At 42.5% G+C, this 21,066-nt stretch overlaps 1 protein-coding gene across 2 annotated transcripts; it reads left to right on the forward strand.

The window, feature by feature from the left end:
• The first annotated feature begins 2,574 nt into the window (after positions 1-2,574).
• On the forward strand, positions 2,575-21,066 carry LOC120056892 (methylosome subunit pICln-like). 2 transcript variants are annotated; one of them, XM_039005155.1, is made up of 8 exons: positions 2,575-2,697; positions 2,791-2,936; positions 3,084-3,220; positions 7,748-7,855; positions 8,082-8,186; positions 8,742-8,921; positions 16,924-16,978; positions 20,104-21,066. In XM_039005155.1, coding segments are annotated over exons 2-8 (705 nt in total). In that variant the 5' UTR covers positions 2,575-2,697; positions 2,791-2,817; the 3' UTR covers positions 20,105-21,066. The 2 variants fall into 2 exon arrangements, with proteins under 2 accessions (XP_038861083.1, XP_038861082.1); XM_039005154.1 differs by lacking the exons at positions 16,924-16,978; positions 20,104-21,066 and having other exon boundaries at positions 8,742-9,714.

The raw sequence follows: 21,066 nt of genomic DNA on the forward strand, positions 1-21,066 counted from the left end.
GCAAATGCAGGAAAGGATTTGAGATGTAATGCTGGTGGATGTCGGTGGCTGCAACAGACCAGACTCTTAGAGCCATAAAACATTGTTGCTGCAAAATACTTTGTTTGCCAACTGGCACCCTGGTTGAGTGGCATGGTGTGGATTTCTGTAGGACTGCTTCCTTCCGGATGGGTGGGTGGCCCACACTGCCCAGCACTCTACACCCCCCCCCCCCAGTTGTTGAAAGAAAGAGCAGCTTTGTTGCGGGGTCTGGCTATACTGACACGCAGAGAAAGGAATGGAGTCAGAGGGAGAGGATTATGCTGAAATAGTGACCAATCAGCACCCAATCACATCCCAGCTCTCTTTGTTCCTTCTCAATCAAGAAGGGAAATAGCCTTCCCTAGATTCTGCACACAGTGTGCATTTAATCAGAGGGAAAGCATTGTTGAATTAAATGTGGAATTACTTAATGAAAAATGCATTAGGTCTCTGGTTCCAATGTGTTTTTTTTATCTGCTTGGAATGTACTGCTAACTGACTATCGGTTCCACTAGTTCTAAAAAAGCAGGTAAATGTGGATGTTGCTGAACAACAGCTAACATTTAAACTGTTTGGAGGAAACAAAGTTTATATTCACACTTCAAAAGTGAATCACTTAAAATACTTTTGTCATCTTTCAGATCAGATTCGAGCTAGCAAGTTCTACAGTTAAAGGATTGTGCCCGTGTTGACTGTTTATTTCGTTTGTAATGATCAATTGGCGATTGAATCTCTAAAGCCAACTGACTGACGGGACACTCCACCAGCTTACGCCTCCCCAGAGAGTAAATACTGATTTATAGATAACATGGTTTATACAAACGTTCCATGTTTTCTAGTGGTGAAAAATGCCCAATATAACTTTAAGCCAATTTCCTTAAGCATTACTATTTTATGGCTTTTGGATAGGTGGGAAATTGTGATGGTGTATTATGAGAGAATCCCATATTTCGGAGATTGTTTAATCTTAAAACATTATATTTGAACATGAACTTTTTCCCTTTTTAGCATTCTTTAACTAAACACGCGTCTGCTTCAGCTATAAAGCAAAAACAGTGTCTTTGTCTCATGAAATACATTCAGCTTTGTATGGTCAGTTATGTGAAATTTGATTGCACCGTTAGCCACTTGAATTTTTTTTTTTTTCCAGCAGACATGAAAGAGGAGAGCTCGTAGACGAATATAGGATAAAAAATCATAGACATACCGAGAAATACAGACGCAAATTTAAATGCCGCCCTAATTCTCATTCCTTTAAAAAAAAAGAAGTTTATTTTGAATATGTAGCACAATCACCACTGTACAGCAATACAGCTTCTTAAAGAACAAAACAATCTATATGCATCATTTAACAATGGAATACTCTTCTTCCTGAGAAGCTACCGAACGGTACTGACTGGCCAAACAGCATTGTAGAATCATTCTAAATCAACATGTGAGTAGTGATTGAGTAGAGGCATTTTTTTGTGTTTCTATGACCTGTCTAAAACTGCGCCCTATTCATAGTGTGTGTGTGAGTGCACTACTTTTACAGGTGTCATAGGCTGTGGTCAAAAGTAGGCACTATATATAGGAATAGGATGTTTCCATTTCACAGACCCCTGTATGTAACAGCACTAAGGTAACAGCCGGGTCTGCCTAAAATTAGTTGCTCTCTCTTTCTGCAAAGGAGCAAACTTACCTTGCAGTTATAATGCAGTTGACATGAACTATGACCCCTTAAATGTTAATCATCATGATCAGACTCGTCATAAATAACTTGTTTTTAGACATTTATACCTGGAATGGTACCATGACTCGTAAAATGGGACAGGTGACGCTGTTGAAAATCCACACACATGCAAAGACTAAGGTACTCCATCAGCATGATGGTGTGAAATATTGATACAATCAGCTTTCTGACTAATGCAGGCATATCCACTTGAGAACCGTGCTTCTACATCTGCATTGCTTGCTGTTTGAGGTTTTAGGCTGGGTTTCTGTACAGCACTTTGAGATATCAGCTGATGTAAGAAGGGCTTTATAAATACATTTGATTTGAGAACATCTGGAGGAAGTGTTGAGGGGGCATGTTTCCTTAAAGATGCATTCATGGAAGTTTAGTTGCTTTAGTTTTCTCCAGAAATGTTGACGTGTGTGGTTGCTGTATGGTTTATTTACACGTCTTAACTCATGAAAACAATATTTTAGGTCGTTTTTTTTTGTTGCTAATCGATGTAGAGAGGTGTGCCCCTTTCTGTCAAATTAGGGCATTTCTGGAAAATACTTGTCTATTTTAGGTGGATTTTTGGCTCAAGAGCACCCCTAGTCGTTATTAAAGTTCCGTATGGTTTATTTGCGAGTTTGTTTTGCATGGTCGGGTGCCCCGGGTGGATTGGAGACGTCATTTACGTACCAATGGAATGGTCTACATACAAACTCCGCATACCCGGAGCACTGGGCCTTTTAAAACGAACTCGCCCACTTTATAAACAACCAAATTACAGCGCTCAGAGGATAAATCGGCTGCTCCGCCCAAATCTCAATTAGATTACGCTCCGCCAACTACAGAAACTGGTGTGGAAAGCAGTTCGTTTGGAGTAAAACAACCATCGGAAAGGGGTCTGAAAAAGACTTTCAGAACACAGCAAGGCAACTAAAGGAGCGCAGTGTCATTCTCGTAACCGAATTGTCCAGGTAACCTCAAAATTCTCCGGAAATCATACATCTTTGTTTATAAATCTGCAGATAGGTGGAAACTATCCTATCAACATGTTTAATTCACTCCAGGCGGGTTGGGAGGACAGGGAAGCCACGATGGTGAATCTGAAAAACGTATCTCCTCCAAGTGAAGGAATACGGTGCAATCAAGGTGAAATCACCGCTGTTTGGAATGGTGAAGGGCTGGGACCAGGGACTCTGTACATTGCAGAAACGTGAGTGTTTCCAGATTACTTATCAAGAAACTGCGCGTTTTGATTGAAATCGACTAGTATGTGTTTGACAAAGGCCTTTACTCATATTGGCTACCTAAAGTGCGTAAAATGTATTTTTAATTACATTTTTGTCTAATCTCTTCTCAGATGTGTATCATGGTTCGATGGGTCTGGAATGGGGTTTTCTTTGAAATACCCGTCAATCAGCCTCCATGCAATCTCACGCGACTTTACTGCGTACCCAGGAGAGCACCTGTACGTCATGGTCAACACCAAACTCAACGGTAAGGTTCCTCCAAAGATACTTTGTCTTTCTCTCAATTCCAGTGTATTCAGAATAGTCTCACTTTCCGAGGTGCAATGAGACCATACCATTATGAAAAGTTGAGCCTGTACATAGACCTAATTATTGTATACAATTATGCTCGAAAACGTTGCTTCGACATAAGCGGGTTTTCACAGTCGGGTGCATGCCAAGACAGACGGCATTGCCTACATTTTGTACACACAAGTAAGGGTGTATTCATTTATTCTGATTCCGTGTCGCAACAAACCGTTAAATTACAAAACGTTTTACTTTTGGAGTAAAGAGTTTCTCTAAGACAAATTCAGAAGGGCCCTCAGTTTCTTTCTCTTTGGTTCCCAACGTTAACGTAACCAGTTTCCATTGCACACGATTTTGCAACTTAATTTGACTAATGCCTTTTCATTAAAAAATGAAAATAAAAGCAACCCTCAAAACAGCCCAAATGACATAAGCATTTATTTATTGTTCACCATAATAACTAATGATTCACACTGGCATGCCTCCTGTCCTGCCTGGTCTCAGACTAGACGTAGCATAGTAAACGTGAACCCGGGATAACTCCATTAGTCTGGTATGGTTACGTAAAACAGATTAGTTACTTAATGCAGAATCAAAAGTAGGGTGGATGGGTGGGCATATAAAGCAAACGCCTAGCAACCCAAAGGTTGCGAATTCAAATCTTATCACGGACAACTTTAGCATTTTAACCCTTTAACCTAACTCCTAAACTTAACAATAAAGCCTAGCTAATGTGTAAAATATTTTACATGTAGCAAGTTCTTAACATATCATATGAAATGGGCGCTGGACAACCACAAATTAATACATACCATACTAAATCGAGTTCCTCGGATTTACATCAAGAATAATAGAAAATACTCTTGAGACCAGGTTGTCCTGTCAGGAACAGCCACCATTCATCCCACACATACTCACCCGCTGCTGAATGGCCTGTTTTTAACCCCTAGAGAGGCTCATTGTCATATTGCGGATGGGCGAGCTGCCAGTCACGGTTGCTCGGACATCCGATGCTCTTGAGAGCTTATTTACAGCTGAGTTGCTACAGAGACTAAACAATAAGCAGTGTTTTTGCTTTATGTCTCAGGTCATGCCAAGGTCATTATAGACTTCACTTGCTCGCTTATGCCTATTCGTTGTGCCAATTGTTGTATTGTCGAAGGAACCTGCAAGTAAGCATTCTGTTGGACTGTGTATACCATGTGTATCCTGTACATACGACTAACAAAATGTGGAACTTTAAATTAAACTTAATTTTATTAATGCCAGTTAACTCTGATTGTAGTGCTCTTAGATTCATAAGCCGCTTGGCCACCTTCCATCTTTCCTACCAAACAAGTGTGTTTTAAATGTAAATAAAATATTGTTCCATTTGCACGTTGGACACTTGCTTGTATAGGTAGTGTAAGATCAAAATGAAAGTATTTTTTTTTCTTTGAGTTAAGCTTTGTGGGGCTTTTATGGAAAGAGCTGACATCCTTTGGGAGAGGAGGGTTGTCCTTAACCCAAGTTCTAGACCAAGGTCTAGCTCTGGTCTAGTTCTATTACATATACCCACCTTGCGGTGCCTGTTTGGGAACACTTTTCCCAAGTCCGAAGGTGTATCTGTATACAGTTCTGATTGAAAAGTTGTCTTGTGCATTGCCGAGTAGGCAAGACTTGTCTGACATCTCATTACCCAGGAATGTTACACGAATACTGCAGTTTAACACGGCAAGATGTGTAGAGCAACATGGCATTATTGAGTAAATGTCATGAATCAAGCCCCTTACTCAGTTAATTTCAGAAATGTAAATAGTTAAACATTAAAGTTATCCTTTTTAGATAAAACAATACTAAATATATTCACTTGTCACCAATAACTGATTTGAAATACCGTTTTGCAGTGGTCAACAGTATCCTCAACGGCACCTTCTTGGGTTGCACCATGGTGTAGCTGGAGGACAGCTATTTTCTGTCTTCCTCTGGGTACATTGACTTCAATACAAACCCTTGGAGGCTCATGTTTCTCAACCCCTTAAATAGACTTAAACAGTAATTATGACGACTTCCGAAGGATGTTGCCCAACCTCAGCTCTTGCAGTATGAACTGACATGTTGTCCATCCAATTAATGGATCAGAGAATGAATTTAGCAGAGGTGTGGACTCGAGTCACATATGACTTGCAACTCGACTTTAACACCAGTGACTTGACTTGACTTGAGCCTTATGACTCGACCTGACTTGATGCCCAAATATGAAAAATGATGCTATTAAAAAGTGTGCAGCGCATCAACTGCATTTAACGGATTACAGTTTGAATCGGACAGCAGCCAATCAAATTGTGCCAGCTGAGAAAAAGTTGGGCGTGGCAGTGCAGAGGAACGTCGGCGGGTGAATTCAGATGGAGCCCTTGGAAAGATGATACCCAAAGATATAAAGACGACGCTGTATCAACAAAAAACATATTGCAACTTGCAAAACATGCGGGAAGGAAATTACAGACGGAGGCGCAACAATTTAACTTTGTTCGACATTTGAAGCTGACCAAAGAACGGTAAGTCGTGGCTAATCTAGCCGACAGCTATATATTTTATAACTTTACTAGTGTATCATGTAGGGTAACGTTAAATCAATGAGCCTCCAGTCAGTCAGTGCGGTAACGTGATCATTGCACCCAAGATTGCGCTACAACTGGCTAGGCAGTTGGTAGCCTAAATCCTGCCTGATGTTACTGCTGTTCCAAAAACCATTGACCTACTGTAACCACACAGAGAGAGTGTGTGTGTGTGTGTGTGAAGTTTGGGCGATTGTGTACAAGCCTACATCGCCCGATTGCTCATGGCTTCCCATGTATTTCCATGGAAATATGTTTATTTGGAAATGAATAAATGTATAGATATTTTTAAAAGCAATCATGATTTGCGTAAATGTAATATACTAACTATTACTCTTGTTAAAATTATGTATTACATTTGGTGAAGAGCACATTATGACTTGTTTAGGACTCGAAACTCAAAGTTTAGGACTTGGGATTTGCCTTGGGACTTGAGACTTACTTGTGACTTGTAAAACTATGACTTGGTCCCACCTCTGGAATATAGTACTGAAAGAATAAGCTAGTCTAGCTAGCTAGCCCTGTTCACCCAGGACTGCGCGGCAACGCATGACTCCAGCACCACCATCAAGTTTACTGACGATGGTGGTAGGCCTGATCACTGGCGATGAGACCACCTACAGGGAGGAGGTTAGTGACCTGACAGTGTGGTGCCAGGACATCAAGCTCTCCCTCAACATCAGTGAGACCAAGGAGCTGATCGTGGACTACAGGAAACGGTGGCAGCACGTCCACATCGACAGGGCTACAGTGGAAGTGGGTCAAGAGCTTCAAGTTCCTTAGTGTCCAAATCACTAAGGACTCGCATGCGATTTTGCACTCTATGCACACTTGCAGAACTCTACACACTCACTGACTCAACACACATAACATGCACACACATGTATACTGACTATGCGCACACACACTCGCATAAAATCTTAATTTACATTGCTGCTACTGTTTCAAATATCCTGATGCCTAGTCACCTTACCCATATACACACTTTTGGTCATGTAGTGTATATGGACACTTGCTCTTTGAACATCTCATTCCAAAATCATGGGCATTAATATGGAGTTGGTCTCCCCCCCCCCCCCCCCCCCTTGCTGCTATACCAGCCTCCCCTCTTCTGGGAAGGCTTTCCACTAGATGTTTGAACATTGCTGCGTGGACTTGCTTCCATTCAGCCACGAGCATTAGTGAGGTCGGGCACTGATGTTGGGTGATTAGGCCTGGCTCGCAGTCAGCGTTCCAATTAATCTCCAAGGTTTGATGGGGTTGAGGTCAGGGCTTTGTGCAGGCAAGCCGAGTTCTTCCACACCGTTCCCGACAAACCATTTCTGTATGGACATCCTTTTGTGCACAGGGGCATTGTCATGCTGAAACAGGGAAGGGTCTTCCACAAAGTCGGAAGCACAGAATTGTCTAGAATGTCATTGTATGCTGTAGTGTTAAGATTTCCCTTCAATGGAATTAAGGGGCCTAGCCTGAACCATATAAAAACAGCCTCTCAACTAAACTTTAGTTGGCACTGTACGTTCTGCTGGCATCCGCAAAACCCAGATTCGTCCGTTGGACTGCCAGATGGTAAAGCGTCATTCATCACGCTAGAGAACACGGTTCCACTGCTCTGTGTGTGTGTGGGAGAATACACTCACCAGTAGCCCTAGTTGCATATGCAGGTGTGCCATAATGTGAGTGTCATGAGATTGCAACAGAGCTCTGTTCCACTTCTGACTCTATAGCTGTGTTTACACTGGCAGCCCAACTCTGATCTTTTGCCCAATTTTTAGTAGCAAAAGATCTGTCTGATTGGTCAAAAGACAAATTAAGTGATATAAATCTGAATTGGGCTCCCTGTGTAAACAGACTAACAAGTCTTCTCTCTATTTCCCCCCCCCCCCCAGATAAGTGTGCGGAGGAAGAGGATAATGAGAGTACTGATGATGACTGCAACGCGGATTCCATAAGTCCTGTTACAGAGATCCGTTTTGTGCCCAGTGATAAGGCTACCTGTAAGTGGGAACTGTGGAATACCATTCATGCATACTTCACCCTATTGTGAGCTCGTAATAGATATTCTTCAGGCCTGAGCTAAATTTGAAAAATGAACCTCAAAGGAATGTTACTTAGATTGGACCAAATTGATGGTCCCTTTTACAGCTGTAAATCTACGGTTTGGGGAAAGGGTTGGTTTGGACAACTTTCCAAAATACTTTGAGTTTTTTTTCCACCCTCCAGTGGAGCCCATGTTCTCAGCCATCTCTGAATGCCAGGCCCTGCACCCTGACCCTGAAGACTCCGACTCTGACTTTGAGGGAGATGAGTACGATGTTGAAGAAGCTGGTGAGTGAGCACACCATGACCATGTTCAGTATTCATTAGGGCACACAACAGAATGTTTTGCAACGGGGAAACAAATTAACCTTTCCCATTGGACAAGTCCAGGTAGTCCCTCCCTGCTTTAGTCTTCCTGCTGTTTTGGCGACTAATGAACACAACCCATCTTTCTTGCCTACAAATTAACTTATTTCTTGACATCTAGACTTGGATGTTTCATGTCCAAATGTCCTCAGTGCACCTCCTCGACACCTTGACAACTGTTCTGTGATCAGTATAAGGATGCACATTAATTTGTCTCATTCAGGTTGTTGGACTATGTCAGTGCTAAAAGAATAATTAAAGTTGGCTAACTTTCACCAAAGTATATATCTGGTGTATGATGCCATGCCTTAACGCATAAAGTAACTGTACCCCCCCAAATTTTTTATTTTATTTTTTACTTTCATTTGAAAACCACAATACTTTACAGTCCCACAGAATACTTTAATTGGGGTGCCCAATGTCAACTATATGTGGACATTTGACTAACCTTTCGGTCTCCTGTCTCCCCACCCACAGAACAGGGTCAGATAGACCTGCCCACATTTTACAACTTTGAGGAGGGTCTGTCCCAGCTCACCCTGGAGGGCCAGGCCACCCTGGAAAGACTGGAGGGGATGCTGGCCGACTCTGCATCCCAGAAACACCACTGCATGGCCGGGGTCAGGCCCGAGGACACCCCAACGGGATGCTGCAATGGTATAAGCTTGAAATGCATTAGAATGTGGTCTGCATTGCTTTGTATATGTACATGGGTCATGTTCATTAGGGCATGCAATGGAAAAAGAAAATGAGTCCAAGTTGAACCTCACCATTTCAGTCTTTCTGTTTGGTGCCTAATGAACACCCTTGATTTGGGTAACAGTAGGTCCTAGGGGGTGGACATTTTGTGGTAGGACTGGAAAAATGCAAGATACTCTGATGAAGATGCATGAAACATCAGCGACACACATCAGCATTAGATTATTGAAGGGAATCAATTTGATGTCCTGAACCTCCTGCCAGGGTTTTACTTAAACAGTACTAAGCACCCCATCAGTAGGCTAGCCTCGAATTCCAAACTGAATAACGCTACGTTTCACTATTGTTTGAAGTAGCCCTTATGTTACTGAATGTATTCATTTCGGTATCAACAAATGCTGCAAAAAGTACAGAGGTGAAAATGCACAAAATGAACAGTAATATTTGGTTTGTCTAGTCAGCTGGACAGTTTTGTCCAACTTTTGATCTATTAATTTCCCAATAATCTTGACTGTTCGCTTTCAATTTCTACCATGGTTATGCATATGCTTTTCATATTTCTACTGTAAGAAACATTTTAATTGAGTGTTGTCCATGATATAGGCCAATTCTCATGAGTGTTAAGGGTTAAGAAACGCAGCAAATTCAGCTGTTTAAGGCTTGTTCAGCAGTCCAGTAGAAATAAAATGTAAGCTAAAGCACTAGCACACAAGTACACCTATTAATGTACAGTGCATTTGGAAAGTATTCAGACCCCTTGATCTTTTTCACATTTTGTTACGTTACAGCCTTATTCTAAAACTGATTAAATAGTTTTTTTCCACCTCAATCTACACACAATACCCCATAATGACAAAGCAACAAGTTTGACATTTTTGCACATAAAATAAAAAACTTATCACATTTACATAAGTATTCAGACCCTTTACTCAGTACTTTGTTGAAGCACCTTTGGCAGAGATTACAGCCTCGAGTCTTCTTGGGTATGACGCTACAAGCTTGGCACACGTATTTGGGGAGTTTCTCCCATTCTTCTCTGTAGATCCTCTCAAGCTCTGTCAAGTTGGATGGAGAGTGTCGCTACACAGCTATTTTCAGGTCTCTCCCTCCAGAGATGTTAGATCGGGTTCAAGTCTGGGCTCTGGCTGGGCCACTCAAGGACATTCAGAGACTTGTCCCGAAGCCACTCCTGCGTTGTTTTGGCTATGTGCTTAGGGTCGTTGTCCTGTTGGAAGGTGAACCTTCGCCCCAGTCTGAGGTCCTGAGTGCTCTGGAGCAGGTTTTCATCAAGTATCTCTCTGTACTTTGCTCCGTTCATCTTCCCCTCGAGCCTTACTAGTCTCCCAGTTCCTGCCCCTGAAAAACATCCCCACTGCATGATGCTGCCACCACATTGCTTCACCGTAGGGATGGTGCCAGGTTTCCTCCAGATGTGGCGCTTGGCATTCAAGCCAAAGAGTAAACTCTGTTTCATCAGACCAGAGAACATTGTTTCTCATGGTCTGAGAGTCCTTTAGTAGGTGCCTTTTGGCAAACTCCAAGAGGGCTGTCATGTGCCTTTAACTGAAGAGTGGCTTCTGTCTGGCCACTCTACCATAAAGGCCTGATTGGTGGAATGCTGCAGAGATGGTTGTCCTTCTGGAAGGTTCTACCATCTCCACAGAGCAACTCTGGAGCTCTGTTAGTGACCATCGGATTCTTGGTCACCTCCCTGACCAAGGGCCTTCTCCCCCAATTGCTCAGTTTGTCTAGGAGACCAGCTCTAGGAAGAGTCTTGGTGGTTCCAAACATCTTCCATTGGATGCCACTGTGTTCTTGAAGACCTTCAATTCTGCAGCCAATTTCTTTTTTGTTGGTATCTTTCCCCAGATCTGTGCCTTGACACAATCCTGTCACGGAGCTCTAGGGATAATTCCTTCAAACTCATGGCTTGCTCTGACATGCACTGTCAACTGTGGGACCTAATGTAGAGAGGTGTGCCTTTTCAAATCATGTCCAATCAATTGAATTTACCACAGGTGGACTCCGATCACGTTGTAGAAACATCAAGGACGATCAATGGAAACAGGATGCACCTGAGCTCAATTTCAAGTCTTATAGCAAAGGGTCTGAATACTTATGGAAATGTTTTTTACTTCTAAACCTGTTTTCGCTTTGTCATTATGGGGTATTGTATGTACAGTTGAAGTCGGAAGTTTACATACACCTTAGCCAAATGCATTTAAACTCAGTTTTTCACAATTCCTGACATTTAATTCTAGTAAAAATAACCTGTCTTAGGTCAGTTAGGAATACCACTTTATTTTAAGACTGTGAAATGTCAGAATAATAGGAGAGAATTATTTATTAGAACAAGTTCTCATTAACAACTGTGACCTGACCAAGATAAAGCAAAGCAGTGCGACAACAACACAGTTACACATAAACAAACGTACAGACAATAACACAATAGAAAAGAAAAATAGACAAATCTATTTACAGTGCTTGCAGATGTAGGGAGGTAGGCAATAAATAGGTAATGGAGGTGAAAAAAAACAGTTTAGCATTAATACTGGAGTGATAGATGTGCAAGTAGAGATACTGTTGTGCAAGAGGGTAAGTAATAATATGGGGATGAGGTAGTTGGGTGTGCTATTTACAGATTGGCTGTGTACAGTGATCGGTAAGCTGCTCTGACAGCTGATGCTTAAAGTTAGAGAGGGAGATATGACTCCAGCTACAGAGATTTTTGCAATTCGTTCCAGTAATTGGCAGCAGAGAACTGGAAAAGGAAAGGCGGCCAAAGGAAGTGTTGGCTTTGGGGATGACCAGTGCAATATACAGTTGAAGTTGGACGTTTACATACACCTTAGCCAAATACAGTTAAACTCAGTTTTTCACAATTCCTTACATTTAATCCTTGTAAAAAGTCCCTGTTTTAGGTCTGTTAGGATCACCACTTTATTTTAAGAAGGTGAAATGTGAGAATAACAGTAAAGGGAATTATTTATTTCAGCTTTTATTTCTTTCATCACATTCCCAGTGGGTCAGAAGTTTACATGCACTCAATTAGTATTTGGTAGCATTGCCTTTAAATTGTTGAACTTGGGTCAAACGGTTCGGGTAGCCATCTACAAGCTTCCCACAATAAGTTGGGTGAGTTTTGGCCTATTCCTCCTGACAGAGCTCGTGTAACTGAGTCAAGTTTGTAGGCATCCTCGCTCGCACACGCTTTTTCAGTTCTGCCCACAAATTTTCTGTAGGATTGAGGTCAGGGCTTTGTAATGGCCGCTCCAATAATTTTACTTTTATCCTTAAGCCATTTTGCCACAACTTTGGAAGTATGCTTGGGGTCATTGTCCATTTGGAAGACCCAATTGCGACCAAGCTATAACTTCCTGACTGATGTTGCTTCAATATTTTCCATCCTCATGATGCCATCTATTTTGTGAAGTGCACCACTCCCTCCTGCAGCAAAGCAGCCCCACAACATGATGCTGCCACCCCCGTGCTTCACGGTTGGGATGGTGTTCTTCGGCTTGCAAGCCTCCCACTTTTTAACGATGGTCATTATGGCCAAACAGTTCTATTTTTGTTTCATCAGACCAGAGGACATTTCTCCAAAAAGTACAATCTTTGTCCCCATGTGCAGTTGCAAACCGTAGTCTTGCTTTTTTTATGGCGGTTTTGTAGCAGTGGCTTCTTCCTTGCTGAGCAGCCTTTCAGGTTGTCGAAATAGGACTCGTTTTCCTGTGGATATAGATACGTTTGTACCTGTTTCCTCCAGCATCTTCACAAGGTCCTTCGCTGTTGTTCTGGGGTTGACTTGTGCTTTTTGCACCAAGTATGTTCATCTCTAGGAGACAGAATGCGTCTCCTTCCTGAGCGGTATGGCGGCTGCGTGGTCCCATGGTGTTTATATTTGCATACTATTGTTTGCACAGATGAATGTGGTACCTTCAGGTATTTGGAAATTGCTCCCAAGGATGAACCAGACTTGTGGAGGTCTACAATATTTTTTCCTGAGGTCTTGGCTGATTTCTTTGGGTTTTCCTATGATGTCAAGCAAAGAGGCACTGAGTTTGAAGGTAGGCCTTGAAATAAATCCACAGGTACACTGTGGAATTGACTATCAGGAGCTTCTAAATCCATTACATTTTCTGGAATATTCCAAGCTGTTTTAAAGGGAGAGTCAACTTAGTGTATGTAAACATCTGACCCACTGGAATTGTCGTACAGTGAAGTAATCTCTAAACAACTGTTGGAAAAATTACTTGTCATGCACAAAGTAGATGTCCTAACCGACTTGCCAAAACTATAGTTTAACAAGAAATTTGTGGAGTGGTTGAAACACTTAGGTTGAAGTCATTAACTAGTTTGTGAACTTCTGACTTCAACTGTAGATTGAAGATTTAAAAAATCTATTTTAGAATAAGGCTGTAACAAAACATGGGAAAAGTCTAGGGGTCTGAATACTGTCCGACTGCACTGTATGATGTTAGAAGGAAATGCATAGTCTTGTTTTCATTTGAACTATCACTGGATTATTACCACCCCAAATCCTTTTAGGTCAAGGGACATATAAAGTGTTGTCTTTTTTTGAGGGTCTTATTTATTAGGGGACGCAGCAGAAAGCTCTTTAAAATGTTTGCAATGGAAATTGGTGTATAAGTTGTCTCCCTGTTTGTCAGTTTTCTGTTTGGTGCTGAATGAATACCACCCACGGGTATGCTTTAGGAGATTTAGCTCAGATTGAGCGGCACACCACCAGCAGATGGCCCAAGTGAAGCAATCAAGCAGACTTCCGACAGTCACCACCTTTTGTGGTGACGTTTCCACTAGTTACAGATCTAGAATCAGCTTCCACTCCCCTAATCTTATCCTTTAGTGAAGGAAATGCAAAATGGATCCAAGATCATGTAGGGGCAACTTCACCCTTCACCACATTAGACATGTTGACACCTAAGTCAAACTTTATTGGTCATGTACACATATTTAGCAGATGTTATTGTGGGTGTAGCGAAATGCTTGTTCCTAGCTCAAACAGTGCAGTAGTATCTAAAAAATGTTGAGTGAGGTTGTTTTCCTGACACCACTCTCCCAGGGCCCTCGCCTCCTCCCTGTAGCCTGTCTCATTGTTGGTAATCAGGCCTACTACTGTTGTCATCGGAAAAGATCTGCAAAATCTGTTATCTGAGTTGGAGGTGTGCGTGCCCACGCAGTCAAAGGTGAACAGGGAGTACAGGAGGGGGCTTAGCGCACACACCCTTATGGGGCCCCTGTGTTGCGGATCAACAAAGTGGAGGTGTCCGTAAACACTCCAGCCCGCTTGTCTGTGCATGCTCTGAGGACGTAGCTACAGATGCCGTCTGGGCTGGCAGCCTTGCGAGGGTTAACGCGCATAATTGTCTTACTCAATGGCTACGGAGAAGGAGAGCCCACAGTCCTGCGTCGGTGGCTCTGTGTTATCCTCAAAAGCGGGCGACGGTGTTTAGCTTGTCCGGTTTTCCCTTTGTAGTCCGTGGTTGTCTGTAGACCCTCACATCTTGTCTGAGCCATTGAATTGCGACTCTACTTTGTCTCTGTACTGACCTTTTTGCGTGTTTGATTGCCTTATGTAGGGAAAAACTACACTGTTTGTATTCGGCCATATTCCCAGTCACCTTGCCATGGTTAAATGCGGTGGTTCGCGCTTTCAGTTTTATGCAACTGCTGCCATCTATCCACGGTTTCTGAGTTGGGTAGGTTTTAAGTCACAGTGGGTACAACATCTCCTATAAACTTCCTGTTGAGCTCAACCATATTCATTGACGTGATTCTCAGAGGCTACCCAGAACATATCCCAGTCCGCGTGATCAAAATCTTGAAGCATGAATTCCAATTGATCAGACCAGTGTTGAATAGACCTTAGCATGGGTACTTCCTGTTTGAGTTTCTGCCTATAGGAAGGGAAGAGCAAAATGGAGTCGCTCAGATTTGCAGAAGGGAGGGTGCGGGAAGGCCTTGTAGGCATTTTGAAAAGTTGAGTAGCAGTGGTCCAATGTTTTACCGGAGCGAGTAATACAGTCAATTTGTTGGTAGAACTTCAGTAACGTTTCCTGAAATTTGCTTTGATATGTGGTTTTCATAAAGTCCAGTGAAGTTCCTTGAGGGCCGTTGTGGTATTGGCTTGAGGGGGAACATACACGGCTGTGACTAACCAAAGATAATTATCTTGTGAGGTAATATGGTCAGCATTTGAGGTATTCTTGGTCGGGGGAACTAAAGGACTTGAGTTCCTGTATGTTATCACAATCGCACCATGAGTAGTTAATGATGAAACATACACCCCTGCCTTCTTCCCAGAGAGATTTATTCCTGTCTCCGTGATGTACTGAGAACACAGCTGGCTGTATGGACAGTATATCCCGATAGAGCCATGTTTCCGTGAAACCGAGTATGTTACAATCCCTGATGTCTCTCTGGAAGCAGGTGCTCGTCTACTTTATTATCCAGAGGCTGAACAATGGTGAGTAATATACTCGGAAGCAGTGGATGGTGTGCATGCCTCGTGAGTCGGACCAGAAGTCCACTCTGAATACGTCTTCTCCGCCGGCGGTGTTTTGGAGCAGCCTCTGGAATAAGTTAAATTGCCTTGGGGGGGGCGGGGGGTACGAACAAATGATCCAATCTGGGAAAATCATAATGCTGGTGAGTTACCGCTGCTCTGATATCCAAAAGTAATTTATGGCTGTATGTAATAACACAATTCTGGGCTAATAATGTAAGAAATAACCCAAACTAAATAATGCAAAGTTGCTTAGGAGCAGAACTGCCATATCTGTCGTCGCCATCTTACATTACATGCCAGCATAGCACATTCCATTCCATTTCGGTCGGGGTGTAGTGTCATGTATATGCTACAGCGAATGTCCTATATAGGTTTATGAGTTGTGACTGAGGTGTTTGAAACAGGATGGCGGAGTGCACTTGTTGCATGCATTCCATAAATTCTATAGGTCAATGCTGCTGGTTCCACAAAGCTTTGCTTTGCTACGCTGCTGCCTGGCTTTTCTGAATCAGAGTGCAATTGACACCCGACCTTTTTGTTCTGTGACCATAGGGTAGCTAGTGTATCCCCAGCCTATTCTTGATTATATTCCACTTATTTGAACTATTCCAGTTCTAGCATGGCTGATCTGATACCATGAACTGGTCAACTAATCGTCAAGCCTTTGATTAGTTAGCCTTTACTCAAACGAACTGCTTAACTGAATGAACAGCGACAAAGTGAAATATGAGTATTTATTCAAATAGTTTTGGTCATAGCCTCATCTCTGGAATTATCCTTGGAGCCGGATGATATGATTGCAGGTAGCTAGCCCAATGGGGGAAAACTTCCATCAATTACCCCAACCCCCCCCCCCCCCCCCCCCCCCTGCTGGGAGAAAGGAGTCTGATGGGTTTTAAACTGGTGTTTTTAAGATTATAAGTGCCTTTGAACGGGGTATGGTAGTTGCCAGGTGCACCGGTTTTTTAAGAACTGCAACACTGCTGGGTTTTTCACACTCCAGTTTCATTTGTGTATCAAGAATGGTCCATAACGCAAAGGACATCCAGCCAATTTGGCACAACTGTGCGACGCATTGGAGTCAACATGGGCCAGCAGCCATGTGGAATGCTTTCAACACCTTGTAAAGTAAATGCCCCAACAAACAGAGGCCGTGTTGAGGGCAAAAGGGGGGGGGGGGGTGCGCACAACTCAATTTTAGGAAGGTGTTCCTAATGCTAGGTATACTCTGTGCAAGTGTCATTTTCAGTAGGGAAAGATTTTTGAATGGAGCGAAACGGGGAGGTACAGCCTTATCCAATGAACACATTTTCCCTTTCCATGGCAAAACATTTTGCTACAGTTTGCACTTCTGAACATTACCCAGGTGTCCAGAAGGGAAAGTTGTTTCATGAAATACTTCTGACTCCTACCCTTCCTCTCCACCTCCAGAGTGTGGTGCAGTAGGGGTCTCAGGACAGTTTGAAGACGCAGACGTTGATCATTGGTAAGACTTTCACCCTCCTCCTTGGAATAGGTTATAGTGATTTAGATTTTCATTGGATAATTAAAAGTACAGTACCAGTCAAGTTTGGACACACCTACTCATTCCAGGGGTTTTCTTTATTTTTACTATTTTCTACATTGTAGAATAATAGTGAAGACAACTATAAAATAACACATGGAATCATGTAGTAACCAGAAGTGTTAAAATCAAAATATATATTTGAGATTCTTCAAAGTAGCCATCCTTTGCCTAACCAGCTTTGCACACTCTTGGCATTCTCTCAACCAGCTTCATAAAGGATGTCACCTGGAATGCATTTCAATTAACAGGTGTGCGTTGTTCATTTGTGGAATTTCTTTCTTTAATGTGTTTGAGCCAAGCAGTTGTGTTAAGGTAGGGGGATATACAGAAGATAGCCCTATTTGGTAAAAGACCAAGACGATATTATGGCACTAACAGCTCAAATAGGAAAAGAGAAATGACAGTCCGTCATTACTTCAAGACACGAAGGTCAGTCAAGTTGGACAATTTAAGAACTTTGAACATTTCAAGTGCAGTCGCAAAAACCATCAAGCGCTATGATGAAACTGGCTCTCATGAAGACAGCCTCAAAAGAACACCCAGAGTTACCTCTGCTTAATACGGTTACCAACCTGAGAAATTGCAGCCCAAATAAATGCTTCAGAGTTCAAGTAACAGACACATCTCAACTGTTCAGAGGAGACTGTGTGAATCAGGCCTTCATAGTCGAATTGCTGCAAAGAAACCACTCCTAAAGGACCCCAATAAGAAGAGACTTGTTTGGGCCAAGAAACACGAGCAATGGACAGTAGACCGGTGGAAATATGTTCTTTGCTCGGAGTCAAAATTTGAGGTTTTTGGTTCCAACCGCTGTGTCTTTGTGAGACGCAGAGTAGGTGACTGGATGATTTCCGCATGTGTGGTTCCCACTGTGAAGCATGGAGGTGTGGGGGTGCTTTGCTGGTGACACTGATTTATTCAGAATTCAAGGCACACTTAACTTCTTTGGGCTTGGGGGCAGTATTTTGACGTCTGGATGACAAGCGTGCCCAAAGTAAACTGCCTGTTACTCAGGCCCAGAAGCTAGGATATGCATATAATTGGTAGATTTGGATAGAAAACACAAGTTTCCAAAACTGTTACAATGTCTGTGTATAACAGAACCGATATGGCAGGTGACAACCTGAGAAATCCATCCAGGAAGTGGGATTTTTTTGATGTGGGTGGTTTTCAATCGAATGCCTAATGGGTTAGGACCCAGATTGCAGTTCCTATGGCTTCCACTAGATGTCAACAGTCTTTAGACATTGTTTCAGGCTTGTTTTCTGAAATATCAAGAAGAATTAGACCTTTCTGTCAGGGGACTGGAGAAGCATGCAGTACTTGTTTGCGCGCATGACTGTGTGCGCGCCCTTCGTTGTTTTTCCTTTCTATTGAATACGCTATTGTCCGGTTGAAATATTAGATTTATTTAGACAATTGACAACCTGAGGATTAATTATAAACATCGTTTGACATGTTTCAATGAACTTTACCGGTACTATTAGGATGTATTCGTCAGCATGTTTTGACCGCCATGGAGCCAGTGGATTACTGAACAAAACGTGCCAACAAATCTTTTTGAGATTTTTGGGATATAAAGAGTTTTTGGGATATAAAGAGACTTTATTGAACAAAACAAACATTTATTGTGTAGCTGGGACTCTTGTGACTGCAACCAGATGAAGATCTTCAAAGGTAAGTGATTAATTTGATCTCTTTCTGACTTTCGTGACTCCTCTACTTAGTAGGAAAATGTTTGTATGCTTTTGTAAGCGGGGCGCTGTCCTCAGATAATCGCCTTTTTGAAATCTGACAAAGCGACTGGATTAACAAGAAGTTAATCTTTAAGCCGATATATAACACTTGTATTTTTATGAATGTTTATCATGACTATTTCTTTATTTTGAGTTTGGCGCGCTGCAATTTCACCGGCTGATGTCGAGGCGCCAGAGGTTTTAACCAGCATGGCTACCAGAGCATTCTGCCATCCCATCTGGTTTGCGCTTAGTGGGACTGTCATTTGTTTTTCAACAGGACAATGACCCAACATCTCCAGGCTATATAAGGGCTATTTGACCAAGAATGACAGTGGAGTGCTGCATCAGATGACCTAGCCTTCAATCGCCCAACCTCAACCCAACTGAGATTGTTTGGGATGAGTTGGACCGCTGTGTGAAGGAAAAGCCGCTAACAAGTGCTCATTATTATATGTGGGAAGTCCTTCAAGACTGTTCGAAAAGAATTGCAGGTGAAGTTGGTTGAGAGAATGCCAAGAGTGTGCAAAGCTGCCATCAAGGCAAAGGGTGGCTACTTTGAAGAATCTGAAATATATTTTGATTTCACTTTTCGTTGGTTACTACATTATTCCATATGTGTTAATAGTTTTGATGTCTTCACTTATTCTACAATGTAGAAAATAGTAAAAATAAAGAAACCCTTGAATGAGTAGGTGTCTGAACTTTTGACCGGTACTGTACATAGAAGACTTCTCCAGCTGGTTGACTCATGTAATTCAGTGTTTCCATCACTAGCACACCTGATTCAACTAGTCAAAGCTCTTTTGTTAGCTGTGTCAGGTGTGTTAGTATTGGAATAGACTAAGTGTAACGGCTGGGTGTCCTTGAACAGCGGTTAGGGAAACACTTCTATTATGCCTCAATTATTTGGGATTATGATTGGCTCTATACTCCTGTGCTGTTGTAAATGATTTAGTGTGATTATGAACTGCTCTGTTCCTGTGCGTCACGCTAACGATCCCTGTACTGTAATCAAGCTGGGCAGTTCTAATATGCTCGTTGGCAGAGACTGCCTAGGATGGCCTGCAACTGATAAATTCCACCTTCCATTCACCCGTTGCACAAGTTCCCCCTAGACTTTACAGTGTGATTTAATCATTGACACACACGCTCCAGTCCCTTACCCAAAGGCCACCTATAGCATGTTTAAGCAGTCATTTTCTTTAGCATTTTTTGGACTAATGGTGAGATGGCCATGATGTCACCATTGTCAGGTCCAGTTCCTGGCCACTAATCAGCCTTGTGAAATGTGATCTTGTGTTGCAGATGGAACAGAGGCCCTTGTTCGCACCCTCCTGACCGAAAGCTTTTTGAAAACGGGGGTATTAGGGTGGAATTGAAGTGTGGGGGGGCCTAAAGGTCTGATTGCGTAACACAGATGCAAGCAGAGCCAAGGCACTGGGTCTCTGAATGAGTACAGATAAATAATTTTAAGTCTCACCCGGCTAATCTCTACTGGCAGGTCACGATAGGCCTCGAAGTCTGGAGGACTAAAGCAAATAACAACTCACTTTTTTGTGAAACGTTTCCATTTTTGTTACTGAAAGAATAGACCAGCCAGCAGATTTATTTTGAGCTTTGTATGTTCAAATAATAAAACTTGGTTTTGTATAAAGCAAAGTGTGTGTGAGAGAGCGAGAGTGGATGAATTGGTAGTCGAACATCATCTGTCATCCGAAATGAGCACACTTTCAAACAGCAACTTGTAAATCTTATCAACCTTCTACTGTAATTATCAACCTGCGTTTAACAAGTGATCAATTGCAGGATAAGGATTTGAGATGTAATGCTGGTGGGATGTTCAGTTGGCTGCCACAGACCAGCTCTAGAGCCATAACAACATTTGTTTGCTGAAAATACTTTGTTTGCCAACTGGCACCCTGGTTGAGTGGCATGGTGTGGATTTCTGTAGGACTGCTTCTCTTCCGGATGGGTTGGTGCCCACACTGCCCAGCCACTCTACACCCCCCCCCCCAGTTGTTGAAAGAAAGAGGCAGCTTTGTGCGGGGGTCTGGCTATACTGACACGCAGAGAAAGAATGGATTCAGAGGGAGAGGATTTATGCTGAAATAGTGACCACTCAGCACCCAATCACCATCCCAGCTCTCTTTGTTCCTTCTCAATCAGAAGGGAAATAGCCTTCCCTAGACTTTCTGCACACAGTGTGCATTTTAATCAGAGGGAAAGCATTGTTGAATTAAATGTGGAATTACTTAATGAAAAATTGCA

Source organism: Salvelinus namaycush, chromosome 12 (assembly GCF_016432855.1).
Source record: "Salvelinus namaycush isolate Seneca chromosome 12, SaNama_1.0, whole genome shotgun sequence".
NCBI lineage: Eukaryota > Metazoa > Chordata > Actinopteri > Salmoniformes > Salmonidae > Salvelinus > Salvelinus namaycush.

Bases quoted from the DNA above. Each gene is read 5' to 3' on its own strand.
- LOC120056892 (XM_039005154.1), top strand. From the start codon at position 2,818: ATGGTGAATCTGAAAAACGTATCTCCTCCAAGTGAAGGAATACGGTGC. The intron at 3,221-7,747 runs GTAAGGTTCCTC...CCCCCCCCCCAG, and splicing joins GGTCAACACCAAACTCAACG to ATAAGTGTGCGGAGGAAGAG. The intron at 8,187-8,741 runs GTGAGTGAGCAC...CCCCACCCACAG, and splicing joins GTACGATGTTGAAGAAGCTG to AACAGGGTCAGATAGACCTG.